General features: G+C 44.2%; 1 protein-coding gene across 1 annotated transcript; it reads right to left on the reverse strand.

The window, feature by feature from the left end:
• Positions 1 to 564: 564 nt before the first annotated feature.
• Positions 565 to 13,588, reverse strand: FCAMR (Fc fragment of IgA and IgM receptor). Its single transcript, XM_043999982.1, has 6 exons — positions 13,535 to 13,588; positions 7,494 to 7,554; positions 6,602 to 6,937; positions 3,329 to 4,553; positions 2,159 to 2,274; positions 565 to 807 (listed from the first exon to the last, which is right to left on the reverse strand). The coding sequence occupies exons 1-6, from the start codon at positions 13,571 to 13,573 to the stop codon at positions 701 to 703; spliced, it is 1,884 nt and encodes a 627-aa protein (XP_043855917.1). The 5' UTR covers positions 13,574 to 13,588; the 3' UTR covers positions 565 to 700.
• Positions 13,589 to 14,696: the final 1,108 nt, after the last annotated feature.

Here is a 14,696-nt window from a genome sequence, read left to right on the forward strand (position 1 = left end):
CTATTGGAGGAGTCGAGAAAAGGAGGAAATCAGTGAGTTAGAATACCCAGAGATAATTCATCCTATACCAGATTGATCTAGTCAATTCAATGCAATTCAACAAATGCATTTATTGAGAACCTACTGTATACTTGGGGCACTATGGGTGATACAAAGATGAAGAAGACAGCCTGAAGGAATTTCTAATCTATCTTTTGGGAGTGATAGGCAAAGTACACATACAAATAACTACAGTACAAATTTGGAAGTAAAAAAAAAACACATGAGAATTACAAAGTAATTGGGGGATTTGGAGGAAGAAGATATCGCAATTGTTAAGTCTTTTTGGGGATGGAGATTCCTCGTAACTTCTCCCAGGAATCAGTAATTCTTCTTAATCTGAAAGTCCTTCCTGGAGTCGCACTGGAATTCCAAATCTCTTCATCTGTTCTTCCATCCTGGAGAATGACTAAGAAGCATCCTTCCTTTTAACATCCTCCTACATTTAAAAATAATTAAGCCCTCGTGACCTCACCTGGCTCTTTCGTCCTCCTCTCCTAACTATAGGGAAGAGGTGGTGTAGAATCCACAGCCAGGAGCTCCTGGTCCTTGTGTTCCCTGGAGACAGTGAGAGTCCCAGGTCTCCCTCTGAGAGTCTCAGACTGGCACAGATAGGAGGGTCGATCCCCAATCACCTTCCACAGGGACGACTGTGGAGGAGTTAGGCTTCCCGGGGCTGTAGTGTTTCCCGGCTCAGCTTCTCAGGAAAATCTTGAAAGTTGGTCAGCTGGATTAGGGAAAGCCTGGGCATCTTCTGTGTCTGGAGAGCTGCATAGACACAGAAAACTTTATGAGGGTGACTGGGATGGGAAAGTTCCTTCTCCTTATATCTCTTCCCCTAAAGATATACTTTGTTCTCAAAGAATCATTCGCCAAGCAACCGTTTGGGCCCCCACAGCAAGGAATGCTTGAGCGGAGGGTTAGGACTATGGAATCTATAGCATGTGGACTCAGGACACCCCCCTCCCTCACCCTAGGCCCCTCCCACCAGCCTCAGTCCCAGCCCAAGTCACTATATAACCCTTTGCTCACTAACACTTAGCTCTGGACCCTGGACTGGCAGAGACCTAGTTTATAACAATTTCAGGCCAAGCACACAGAATGTATAGTCTTTGGCTGATTCATCTCTTGGCGAGACTTCTCTTTCTGTCCCTCTTCCTCTATTAGGCATATACTTGGGAATGTGTGTGTGTGTGTGGGTGACTTGGAGGGCATGCCAGCTTCCAGTTAGCAATTCCTTTAGGACACCTTTTTTTTTTTTTAAGTGAGGCAATTGGGGTTAAGTGACTTGCCCAGGGTCACACAGCTAGTAAGTGTTAAGTGTCTGAGGCCGGATTTGAACTCAGGTACTCCTGACTCCAGGGCCAGTGCTCTATCCACTGTGCCACCTAGCTGCCCCAGGACACCTTTTAAAAAATGTTATAGATGAATTTTGTTTTTACATTGCCTAAATTACCCCCATATCCTTCTCCCAGAGGAGCCATCCCTTATAACAAATAAATCCTTTTTTAAAAGAAAAATAAGAGAAAAAAAATGAGCAAATCTATCATTACCCTGGAAATGTCTGACAATCTGTACAGTGTTTCACACTCATAGACCACCCCCTCCAACTCTGCAAAGAAGTAGGGGGAAGGACCTTCAAGTCATTTTTGTGAGCACAAACTTGCCAATAGAGTTGGCAGGCTGAAGTCCGAATCCCAGCTCTGTGACCTCTTACCTGTATAACCTTGGAAAGCAAATTCCCCTCTTATTTCCAGTTTCCTCACCTGTAAAATGAGGAACTCGGAGTAGATGATTTCTAAATTTCCTTCAAGCTCTAAATCTTAAGATTCTTATGATCTTCCAAAGATCTTCATCTTTAGCATTGTTAGTCCTGAGAAGCAGGGACTGGGATGATTGTGCTCATTATATAGATAAACTGAGACCCGGATAGGGAAGTAACTTGTCTAGAGGCATACAGAAAGTATAAGGGCAGTGCTTTGTCTAGATCTCTGGTCTCCTACCCTAACTCATCCACCCAGTCTATTACCCTACCACTAGACATAACTGCACCCCTTGTAGCATCAAAAAAGGATATAAAGAATTGCCATTCCCCACACCCTGGAACCCACTGACTTACAGATCCTCTTTCGAAGCTTCCTTAGCAGGAGCAGCAGAACCAGGAGAACAAATGGGAGCAACACTGTAGATAAAATGATCAAGATCTGGGAGACACGCCTCTGATCTAGAGATGAACTGGGGAAGAAAGGAGGAGGAAGGGCTGAGGAAGGGTAGGAAATGGGGAGAATCCAAGAAGGACCTTGCTTATAATCAGAGCATCCTAGAACTTAGAGGTGGAAAAGATCTTGTAGACAATCTAGCCCAACTCCTTCATTTTACAAAGGAAGAAACTAAGGCACTGAGGGGTAAAGTCAATTGCCTAAGGTCACATAGCTTTAAGTCACAGAGCCAGGACTAGAGTAACTCAGGCTTCTCAAGAGACAGCCTAGGGCTCTTTCTCCCATACCATGCTGTGTGAGGACCTCTATGGACACAAGGTGGTCCAGCCACAGCCTGGAAGAAAAGTTGTGTTATGTATCAGAAACATTACTGGATTAGGAACTCAAGATATGTTCTTGTCCTTTCTCAGACATAAAATTACTAAGTGTGTGACCTTGGGCAACATACTATACCTCTCTGGGTCTCTGTCTATAACTCCAAAATAAGGGCTTTGGATTAAATATTTTCACTGGTCCCCTTTGGCTCTCTCATTTTATGATCCAACTCTCTAATTAAACTATGAGAAAGGAAGGGAGGAAGGAAAGAAAGGAAGGAATGTATGAGGGAAGGAAAGAAGGAAGGAAGAAGGGAAGGAAGGTTGAAGGAAAGGAAGGTAGGAAGAAAAGAAGGCAGAAAAAAGGAGGGAGAAAGAGAGGGAAAGCAAGGAAAAAAAGAAAGAAAAAAAGAAAGGAAGGAAGGAAAAAAGAAAGAAAGAAGAAAAGAAAGTAGGAAAGAAGGAAAAAGAAGGAAGTTTTCTGGCACAGATAATCTCTCAACTGAGGCATCTGAAGGGGTGGGGGGAGGAAGTGACAGAGGTGAAACATTGTCATTTCTGTTGTCCTTATCTCTAAGTTAGTGGACTGAGAAAAGGGGAGAAGAAAAGGATAATAAATCCAGTGGACTTCTCATCAATTCTAAGTCCAATTTTAGGATAAGTGGGCAAAGATGAAGAAGGACCCAGAAAACTGCCCTAAGGTGCCAGAGTGACCAGAGTGGTACCTCTGGAGGAAAGACAGGTATAGGCTCTTACTTATCCAGGAAGGGCTTGTTGCTGGGAGGAATCAGGAGCGTTGCTCCTGGGATTCTTCGCAGTGGTTCCTCGGAATGACTCTCTCTACCAATAGTAGTTGTTCCTCCTAAAGCTGAAGTTTTCCGTTTTCTAATGGTTCTTGAGAACCAAGCACCTACATCTTCATCTGGGGTTGTAGCTCTGATGATCCCCTGAGTGTACTGATCTGTACCTGGAGTTACTTCTCTGAGAACATCTTTGGCCATTGTTAAAGATCTGACGGTTCCCGGGATGTTTCTGGTGGTAATCTGAGGCATCCTAGTGTTCACAGTTTCCTTAGTTAGCCTATTTGTGGTCCTGATGGTCGATCGCCTTTCTTTAACGGTTCCTACAATTGTCTTTGTCACAGCCCTAGTTCCCAAGACCAAATCTCCTTCCCTTAAGTTTGATGTTACTTTGGCTCCGGAAATCTGTCCTAGAACTGGATCTGCAGCTCTTGTGGTTTCCAGAAGCCAGTCAGCAGTACTTGACATTGTTAATCTAACTACTCCTGGAGCCTGTATACTTTTGCTTGAAGCTTGTGCTGGTTGCTGAGTGACTCGAGTCAGGGTTAGATCTCTACTAATTTCTGCCCCCTGTCCTTTTGCCACCAGACTTGTGTCAAGGTCCTGTCTGCCAGCAGCTGGAGTTGTTTCTTCAAGAGTTCCTGGACTTTGTGTACCCACAGCTGAGGTGATTGTTGCAATAGTCCCTGAGGCCTTGGTGACTCTGGTTGCAGTTATGTCTCCTCTGCAAATTCCTACCCCCTGTCCTTTTATAACCAGGGTTACATCAAAGACCTGACTGCCTGGAGCTGAAGCTGTTGTTTTGATAGTTTTTGGAACCTGCCCACCTATAACTGGGGCTGTTTCTCTGGTTCTTTCTGGTGCCCGGGTGATGTCTGTTGCAGTGGTGTCTCTTCTGCTGGTTCTTGTCTCCCATCCCTCTGCAAGTAGGGTTGTGTCAAGGTCCCATCCACCTGTAACTGTAGTTGTTGCTCCAGTAGTTCTTGGTGCCTGGGTGACTTCAGCTGGAGTGGTATCTTTTCTGCTGGTTCTTGTCTCCCATCCCTCTGCAAGTAGGGTTGTGTTAAGTTCCTGTCTACCTATAAATGAAGTTGATGTACCAAGAGTTTCCATCATCTGGCCTCTGGTAGCCAGAGCTGTCATGGGGATGATGCTTGGGGGAATTGTGAGCATAGCAGAATCTAAAGAATGGTTGGTTTTAAATGTTGGGAAAGAACATAGGTTAATTAATGACAATGTTTGTATTTGCATTTGTAAAGACGCTACATTAATTTGTCTGGAAGTTGTTAAACTGGTCACAATCAAGCTAAGGATTACTTACATAAAAAGGCATGTTGGTTAAAATACAAATCTAAGGAAACAGCAATACTATCTCTAGTTGAGGGCAGACCAAGACAAAAGTAGGAAGTGGGCAGCCATCTCCTCTTTCTATTCCTTGGTCCCATTTTCCAGGGTTCCCTTTATTCCCAATTATGCACTGCCCATATACTATTCTCTGGCTTCCCAGAGCCAACAGTTCAGGCCTCCCTGTCCAAGAAACACCCTTCTCTTCAACACTATCCCCCTTTCTTCCCCCAACCACTCCTTCAAAATTCCCATTTCCTTAGGTCAGCAGCTTTTAGCTGTTGGAAAGAAAGCTCTAGATGAAAGAAAACTACTACTCACATTATGAATAACCGAGAGACTCAAGAGGAAACTGGGGTGTAGGGAAAAGAAAGTTGGGCTTGGAGTTCAAACACCTGAGCTTGTGCCCAGGTTCTGACGTTTACTGGTGTGTGACCATGGACCAGTCACTGAGTCTTGGTTTCCTGATCTGTGAAGACTATGATGTTTACTTATAGTGTCATGGTGAGTCCAGTGCTCTGCCCTGTACCACCTATAGCTGTCTTTGGTGTATGGGTTGGACTAAATTGCCACTGCTGAATCTCAGATTCCATGATGCCAATCTGAGAGAAGGCAGCATAAAATGGAGAAAGCACTGGATTTGAAGTCAGGAAGACCTGATCTCCCATTCCACGTCAGGCATAGTGTGTGTGTGTGTATGTGTGTGTGTGTGTGTGTGTGTGTGTACATGTATGTGGATATATGGATATATCTCTCTCTGTATCTATATACATATATATCAGAGAAGTGGATAATTAAAAATTTTAAAAGAACAGAAAAATAGATATGCCAAGCACCTCAGCTGAGTCAGTTTACTGGAGGGGAGCATTGCCAGAGGAGACCAAAAAAAAGAAACGTATTGGGTTATAGAGCTCCCATTGTCTGGTCAAAAGAAGCCTACAAGTTCATCTGGAAGGACTAATTTTTTCCTGGCATTGTATTCTCAGAAGCCTCACCTAATACACCACTTAGATCCTTCCTGCTTCACTACACACCCACTTTAGGCACTCACTATCCCCCAGATGCCACTGCCTCACCTTAACCGGGGGTCTTAAGGACACCTCACACCCCTCTTCACTCCTTTTTTTTTTTTTTGCGGGGCAATGGGGATTAAGTGACTTGCCCAGGGTCACACAGCTAGTAAGTGTTAAGTGTCTGAGGCGGAATTTGAACCCAGGTACTCCTGACTCCAGGGCCAGTGCTCTATCCACTGCGCCACCTAGCTGCCCCTCTTCACTCCTTCTTAAGCCTTCCCTCCTTTCTGCAGGTACAGCCCATACAACGTCATCCCACCCACCCTGGTTAATACTTTGTAAACAAAAGAGGTGTAAAGTCATACGTTGCTGTCACGTGGCTCGTGGAGGTGTTGGGCCCCCTCCTCCCTGTTCCTGGGGAACATCTCCATATTCTAATTGTTAAAGAGCAGAGAATCTGGCCAATCAGAACACAGTTGCTGGAGAAACCCAGGAGAATTCCCCAGGTAAGAGGAGGGGAGATTCTGAAAAGGAGGAGGATTTCCTGACCAATAGAATCTCTTCTCTGCCCACTCGCCTAATTTAAGCTTTTATAGGCCACATTTCAAGAAGAATGTCTGTCATATTTATGGTATTGTTGCAATGGAATTAACTGCGCTCTATATCACAGAAGCAGAGCTGGAAGGGACCATAGAGAGTTTACAGGCCGATCTCCTCATTTTGTGAACGAGGAAAGTAGGGCTCACAGGGATGAAGTGCCTCGGGCACACTCACAGAGGTAGTATCAGCATTTGAGTCTAATTGCTGTTTCTAACCCCAGCGCTTTCCCCACTGAATTCTGCCTGTTTTCACTAGGAAGCATAAGCCTGTACCTGTAGAGACGGTCAGATTCATGCTGATGAAGAGCTTATCTGTTCTAGGTCCGATGCCACAGCGATAGTGCCCTGCATCTTCAGGTACCACCTGGGTCAAGGTCACTACAAACAGGCCCTGTCTGGGGAAGTCCGAAAGGGTCACTCGGCCCTGGTACTGCCGACTGATGAAGAGGTTGGTGGAGATGACGGTGTGGCAGACCCTCTGAGGGGGGTACAGGCGACACCAATATTTCCTCTGGTGCTTGTTGACAGGTGTAGGGGTGTAATGGCACTCGATAGTGACCGTTCCCCCAGGGACTCCGACCAGTCTTGGACCTTTAAAAGCACTAGTATCTGTTGGAAGAGATGGGGGTGGGGAGTAGATGAGTTCTATTTTTTTAAATAAAAATGTTTTAAAATTAAATTACAATTTTAAGCCGTTCCTCTTCCTCCCATACACACCTCCACTGGGGGAAAAGAAAAGAAAAAGGAACTCTTGTAACAGATGTGCATAGTCAAAACAAATTTGTGAAGGTCTATTTTAACCAGAGGAAGAGAGAAGGGCCTAAAACTCTTCCAAAATGGATCATACAGAAGTTGGTTATAATGTGAATTTCTCCTTTGAAGACAGTGGCTCACAACACTCAGGAGGGGAGGGATATGCCTATCCGCCTCGAGCCTGGATCTTTGTTCACTTCTAATGTCCACAGGCTAGGAGCCACCTGGCTTTACGACAGAGAAAAAGCTATGACTATGCCAGGAGTTGACTAAAATTGGGGTGCTCATCAGAAACCTCTTGAGCTTGGCAGGTTGGCTTTGGGTACAGACAGTGTGGGGCATGGAAGCACAGGGCTTGCTTGCTTGTCAATCTGAATATTTTAGGATTCTAGGAGTCACCCCTTTTACTCACCTTGAAGCAAACATAAGGCGAAGAAGGGAATCATTTTCCATCCTGCCCTGAGATAGGTACCCTGCAAAAACCATTGCAAAGGAAATGTGAGCGGGCACATGTGACCCAAGAAGAGGCAGATGAATGAATTTGGGCTTTGCTCATCTATAAAATAATGGAGTTGGAATAGATCAGGGGTTCTTAACTTGGAGTCTGTGAACTTATATTAAAACAACTGCATTTTCACAACTGTATTTCAGGTACAATTGGTTTCTTTTGTAATCCTCTGTGTTTTGTTTTATATATTTTGTACGTCATTCCAAAAAGGGCTCCACAGGTTTCACCAGATTGCCCAAGGAGTCCATGATGCTAAAAAAAAGTCAAGAACTCTTGGCTAGATGATGGTAAAAGTTCCTTCCCATCCTCCTTTCCTTATGCCTTTGCTCTAATTGTTCCCCAAGCCTGAACTACTCTCTCTCTCTCTCTCTCTCTCTCTCTCTCTCTCTCTCTCTCTCTGCCTTTTTGTGTCTTTGGCTTTCCTTAAGATTCATATCAAGTATCCACCGACCCTCAGTGTGCCTTCCCTCTGTCATATGTTATTTTCTATTTTCCATCTCTTTGTCTCTTTCTCCTCTCTTCTTCTCTCCCTCTGTCTATGTCTTTCTCTCCATCTGTTTCTCTTTCTCCCCTTCTCTGTCTCTGTATCTTTCTGTATGTCTTTCTTTCTTTCTTTCTCTGTCTCTCTGTATACACACACATAAATATATTTGTGTGTACATGCCTTGTTAGTACCTACTTATTTACATGTCTCTCCTATCAGAACATGAGGTTTTTTTTTGGGGGGGGGGGCAGAGCAACGGAGGTTAAGTGATTTGCCCAGGCTCACACAGCTAGTAAGTGTCAAGTGTCTGAGTCTGGATTTGAACTCAGGTCCTCCTGAATCCAGGACCAGTGCTTTATCCACTGAGCCACCTAGCTGCCCCCAGAACATGATCTTTTTAAGGGTAGAAATGATGTGTTTTGCCTTTAAATCTCCTGTGCTTAGCACAGCTTAGCACATAATCAGTGTTTAGTAAATGTTGCTTGAAAAACTGACTGGCCGACTGACCTACTGATAGGAGTAAGAAACTAATGGGAACAGCCCTCTCAGAAAGATAATTATCTTTTCAGAACATCGTCTGCCCCCTTCTCTCCCATCACTCTCATCACAGCTCACCTGTAAGGGGAAAGGGACAAGGCATTTATTAAGCACCTGCTATGTGCCAGTCACACTGCCAAGTGTTTTACAACCATTATCTCATTTGGTCACCTGCACTATTGTAATGCATCTGCATTGCTCTACCTGCTTCTGTGCCCTCTCCAGTCCTTCTTTCACACAGCAGCCAAATTGATTTACCTAAAGCACAGATCTGACCTGTCATTCCTCTGCTCAAGAACTTCAGTGGTTCCCATTTTCTCTAGGATAAAATGCAAATGTCTCTGCTTGGCATTTAAATCCCTTCATAACATGAATCCAGTTTATCTTTCCAACCAGGCCTGGAGCCAGGAAGATTCCTCTTCTTCAGTTGAAATCTGGCCTCAAACACTTACTCGCTGTGTGACTCTGGATAAGTCACTTAACCCTGTTTGCCTCAGTCTCCTCATCTGTCAAATGAGCTGGAGAAGGAAATGGCAAACCACTCCAGTATTTCTGCCAAGAAAATCCCAAATTGGGTTATGAAGAGTTGGACAACAACAGCAAACAGCAAACATGTACTCATGTACTCTATGTTACAGCCAAACTGACCTACCTGCTATTTCCTGTGATATTTCATCACCTGACACCATGTCCCTCCTGTCTATAATATTCTCCCATCTCAGTCAATTCCACCTCTTGGCAGCTAGGTGGAGCAATGGATAGACCACTGGACGTGAGTTCAAATCCAGCCTCAGACACTTTCTAGCTATGTAACCCTGGGCAAGTCATTTAACCTCCTTAGTCTCTTCACCTGCCAAATAAGGACAATAAAAGCACCTATCTCCCAGGGTGGTTGTAAGACTCAAATTAGATAATATTTGTAAAGCACTTAGCACAGTGCCTGGAACATAGGAGATGCCTCATAAAACTTTATACCTTCCCTCTTCTCTTCCCTTCCTTCAAGGCTCACCTCAGGTTCTATATCCTAGGAAAGGTCTTTGTTGACCTTCCACAGATATTAGAGCCACCTACCTCTTTCCCCAACAATTACTTTGGATTTACTTTCTACATACTTTATAGTTATTTATCTGTCTACATGTTTTTATCTCCCCTACCCACAGAGTGTAAGGTCCTTGAGCAGGGACTCCATCCTTGTCTGCATCCAGGCACCTAGCACAATGTAGGCATATAATAGATATTTCTTGAGTTGTTTTCTGGTGTCCTAATTATCATTAATAATCTCTCTGCTGTCACTGAACTTCTGACTTCCCATACTCTCCCAGTTTCTATATCCAGAAGGCATATGCTGACTCTTTCATGTTTCCAGACACTTCCCCTCTCCCCCCACTAACCCTCTAGGTCAGACCCATTTCCTCCTAGATGAGGGGAATTCATTCTCTTGGGGAGAAACTTTCTATTTTGCCTTTACCAAGTTCTACTTAGCCATTGTGCCATATGAGGTTAAAATGGGACCTGGGCCAAGCAGATATCACACTATTTGCTGGGTTCAGGTCCCGTTTGATTCCTTCCTTATGGCTTTGGATGCTGAAGGAGTTATGTCCACCCTCTCCCTGCAGCATCTCCTGTCTAGTTCCAGCCACATTGATATCCCCTTCCTCTGACTTTCTACAACATTCAAACCCAGCATCTCAGATTCTTTTTATTGTTTGTTCTTTTCATGTATAGAGATTGTAATGTCCTTAAGTGTAGAGACCCGATCTTAAACTTCCTTGAGTCCCTGCAGAGTCCAGGACTATGTTGAGTATGCAGGACGTCAAGAAATACTTGTGGGGGTAGAAGTACAACTGGGTAGAGCTTGCCAGAGTTCACCTTTCATTAGCACAGCTTTTAAAAATCCAAGGTCACCAAACTTGGCACTAGATAAGAATTGGAAAAATGTACTGCCCTCTCTTCTTTTCAGAGGTGGGGCACTCTAGGTGTGGTGTATTGCTTTACTCTCCAAAACAGCTGATATGTTGGTTGCTTTGGAGGAACTGTTTTTTCACCTCTTTCTTTATGGGGAGGGGAGGGGTTGGGGATATATTTGGAATTGAAGGTAATATAAAATTAAAAGATACCAATGAAATAAGATTAAGACCCCAAGCTCATCTCCAAGACATAAGAAAATGATGATCTGGGACAAGTCATTTAACCTCTCTGTGACTCAGTTTCCTCAATTATAAAATAAGGAGGTTGGCCTTAATTACTTCTAAGGTTCCATACTATGATTTTATGTCTCTAAGTTAATGTTTTTCGAATTGAATCAACTCTAGTTCTCCCAATAAATATTTAAAGAGAACTGGGAACACAATGTTGAATGACCCTTTATGATTTAAACCAAAGGCAGTAAACAGAAGTGATAGGGAAATACAAAAAAGCCTGGAGAACCTCTAGAAGAATACCTGTCTATTTCAGCCTAGACCAGGGTTGGCATTCTCTGTAGGTCTGAGGGCCATCACAAGCTAGGGGTCAGGATATGTATTCTTGATGGACCTAATGCATAAGCAAAGGAGACAGGAAGTACAGAGAACAAGAGCAAGAAAGAAAAAGAAAGAAAGGAAAGAAGGAAGGAAGGAAGGAAGAAACAAACAAAGAGAAAGGAAGGAAGCAAGGAGAAAGAAAAAGAGAAAGAGAGAAAGAAGGAAGGAAAGAAAGAGAAGAGAAGAGGAATAGGAAGGGACATTGGGAGAAGAGAAAAAAGCCAACTTTGAAGAGTGGTCCTCTGACATAACTCACCACCCCTTCCTTGTCTCGACCCTTCTCTTTGAACCCCTGAGGGAGGCTAGGTGTAGGAAGGTCATCAAGCTCACCATAAGTTCTTTATATCCCTCGGTCTATGTGCTACTTATAATACATGGGTACTGACAAAGACAGGTTGAGCAATATTCAAATGGAAGCGGAGAAGCATTAGAGGGCCAACCTATTTCCCTCCAACCCTACACTCTTCTCCACTTCGAGTTCTGTCTGGCTCAGCAGATTTCCTAGCTGCTTATTGCACTGACGTCAAAGGCCAGGGCTGGGGCTGGATTCCTTGAGGATCCTTCCGCACCGTGCAACACCCCCAGCCGCCAGTTACCCCAGCTAATCTCTCTATGACAATCAGGGCTGACTTGTCACATGCTGGGGCCAGAGTGTCTTTACTATATTGCCCTTTTACTCTCCAAAGTCCAAATTGGGAGCAATCTCTCAGTTTAATGAGAGCAATGAGATCCTGTGGCAGGGCAATGAGGAAGCTTGATGCACTATGAGATCAAAAGCCCTTGTTGAGAATTATCAGGTTTGAGTGGAGTCCAGGAGGATAAAACTCTCTGAGGGAATGCCTCCAGATACACTTTCTGCCAGAGAAATAGGGTGGCAATGGCCTTCAGGAACATGTTTCTCTTGGTGAAAGGGGACCCCTGACTAAGAAGATACTCAAGGTTTAAAGCTCTTCATTGGGAGGTAAAGAATTGTTGGAAATGTGAGAGCCTTACCCCGCCCCCCCCACCCCCAGGTGATCTGCCTGGGCACAGGAAATCATCTTTACAGTAAAGGGATTGGCCTCATCCAACCTCTCTGTGCACATTCCCCCAATAGTGTCTTTAGTAATATAATCTGTGCCCTAACCTATAGTTATTAGTATTTGTTAGAGATGACAAGGAGGAAGTAGAGGCAGTGGAGGAAGAGGAGAAAGAGAAGGAGAAGAAGAAAATAACTTACATTTCTAGAGCTTTATGGTCTACAAAGCACTTTCCTCAGGTTGACCCCAAGATGATGAATTTTCATCCACAAAAACCTCATTAAAACCAGTAACTAAAGAGTAGAACAGTTGCATCCTTACTATGTGCCAAGCACTGTGCTAAGCCCTTCTGCAGTTATGAAGAATAATTGAAGAGTCCCTGCTCTCAAGTAATTTACATTCTAATGGGGAAGATATTATATTTATAAATAGGTATAGGTTTATATAAGATACAAATAAGCCTGCATCCACAGAGAACTTCAACTATTGTTGTTCAATCCTTTCAGTCACGTCCAACTCTTCACGATCCCATTTGAGGTTTTCTTGGCAAAGATACTGGAGTGATTTGCCAATTCCTTCTCTAGTTCATTTGACAGATGAGGAAACTGAGGCAGAGCGAAGTGACTTGCCCGGGGCCACACAGCTAGTAATTGTCTGAGGCTGAATTTCAACTCAGGTCTTCCTGACTGAAGGCTGTAGTTGCCAACTTCTATTATAGGCCCTTTGGGATACTGAAGTATGAGCAAGACACTGTTCTAGCACTATCTAGCTGTCCTGGGAGATAGATGATATAAGTACTATTATCCCTGTTTTACATATGAAGAAACTGAGGTCCTTTCCATAACACCATTTTGGAAAGTCTTTCCAAATGATGTTATTCTGAGGCTCTACCTGCACCTTCTTGTACCCTCCAGATCCATGGGATTAGAACCATACATTTAGAGCTAGAAGAGATGTCAGAAGCTATCTGGCCCACCACACTATCTAATTGTATTTATGAGGAAACCGAGGCCCCAGAACAGTTTAATGACTTGCCCAGTCTCTCAGAGATAGTAATTAAGTGGAAGTGAGGAATTGAACCCAGAACCTCAAATTCAAAATCTTTCACCCTTTCCACTGAATATCTGATTCTGCTTCCCTCTGTCTCTCCATCCCTCTATCCCAAAGACCTTTGGCAGAACTCTGTTATTGTGAGGGGAAAGAATAGGAGTAAGAGATGGCTTGAACCCCTGAAACCTCTGCCCTGAGGACTGATCTCAAGGGGATTTGCTGGCCTGATCTGGGAAAGTCATGATCCCACACTATCTGGACACTGCTGTATGTCAACATTCTTGCCCGTGGACCAAAATATCTGGGAAGGAAACCATCTGAGTGGCCATCACTTACCCCTTGCTCTCTGGGCTGAATCAGGGCATTTTCCTCCATCTCAGGTCGGGAATCAGGAACACCTGTATCTATCTCTTACCTCCTTGGAAACCCAGGTATCTTGATATATTCTGGTCCTTCTTCCTCAAATCTTGAGATGGAACTGAGTTTTAATAGGTGTGGTGATGGCAGCCACTAGAATGCATCCAGGAACAGTAAGTCTTTCCCTCCCACTCACCCAGATTCTATCTCTCTGATCCAGAGGGAGAGACTGTTCACAGTTTGGCATTTAAGGCTTTCCTGGCCAGGAAGGCGATCCCTCCCTCCCCCTTCCCCAACCAGAAGAGTGATTCAACAATATGGGCATTGAAAGAGGGAAAACTTTAAGATCCCGGAGAGGAATTCCCCTGTCATTTGACTGTCCATCATAAAGGTGGTTCAGTGGAGAGAGCCACGGACTTGGAATCAGAAAGACTCATCTTCATGGATTCAAATCCAGCCTTGGACACTTCCTAGCTGTATGATGCTGGGCAAGTTACTTAACCTTGTTTGCTTCAGTTTCCTCATCTATAAAATGAGCTGGAGAAGGAAATGGCAAACCACTCCAGTATCTTTGTTAAGAAAACCCCAAATGGGGTCCTGAAGAGTCAGACACAACTGAAAAACAACTGAACAACAAAATAACATATTTAGAACTATAAGGGATATTAGAAGTTAATTGGGACACAGTTAGGTGGCACAGTGGATAAAGCACCAGCCCTGGATTCAGGAGGACCTGAGTTCAAATCTGGCCTCGGACACTTGACACTTACTAGCTGTGTGACCCTGGGCAAGTCACTTAACCCTCATTGCCCCACCACCCCCAAACAAAGTCAACTGAGGAAACTGAGCCCTGGAGAGGTTAAGTGACTTGCCCAGGGTCACACAGCCAGTTAGTGTCAGAGGCGGGTTTTGAACCCAGGTCTTCCTGACTCCAGGTCCAGCAGTATCATCTGTGTCAAACTGTACCTATTGTCCCATCCTAGGGAGACAACTTGGCCTCTTCTCTAGACAAATTGCCACTGACCATGTCTGACCTGCTGCTCATACTTCCTTGTCTGTCAGTCAGTTATTAAGCATTTATTAAACACCTACTACATGATGGACCCTGAAAAGTGCTGGGGATATAAAGAAAGGCAAAAGA

Source organism: Dromiciops gliroides, chromosome 4, assembly GCF_019393635.1.
Source record: "Dromiciops gliroides isolate mDroGli1 chromosome 4, mDroGli1.pri, whole genome shotgun sequence".
NCBI classification, from domain to species: Eukaryota; Metazoa; Chordata; class Mammalia; order Microbiotheria; family Microbiotheriidae; genus Dromiciops; species Dromiciops gliroides.

Bases quoted from the DNA above. Each gene is read 5' to 3' on its own strand.
- FCAMR (XM_043999982.1), bottom strand. From the start codon at position 13,573: ATGGAGGAAAATGCCCTGATTCAGCCCAGAGAGCAAGGG. The intron at 7,555-13,534 runs GTAAGTGATGGC...TGGTTTTTGCAG, and splicing joins TTCAGCCCAGAGAGCAAGGG to GGTACCTATCTCAGGGCAGG. The intron at 4,554-6,601 runs GTACAGGCTTAT...ACCATTCTTTAG, and splicing joins GAATCTGACCGTCTCTACAG to ATTCTGCTATGCTCACAATT.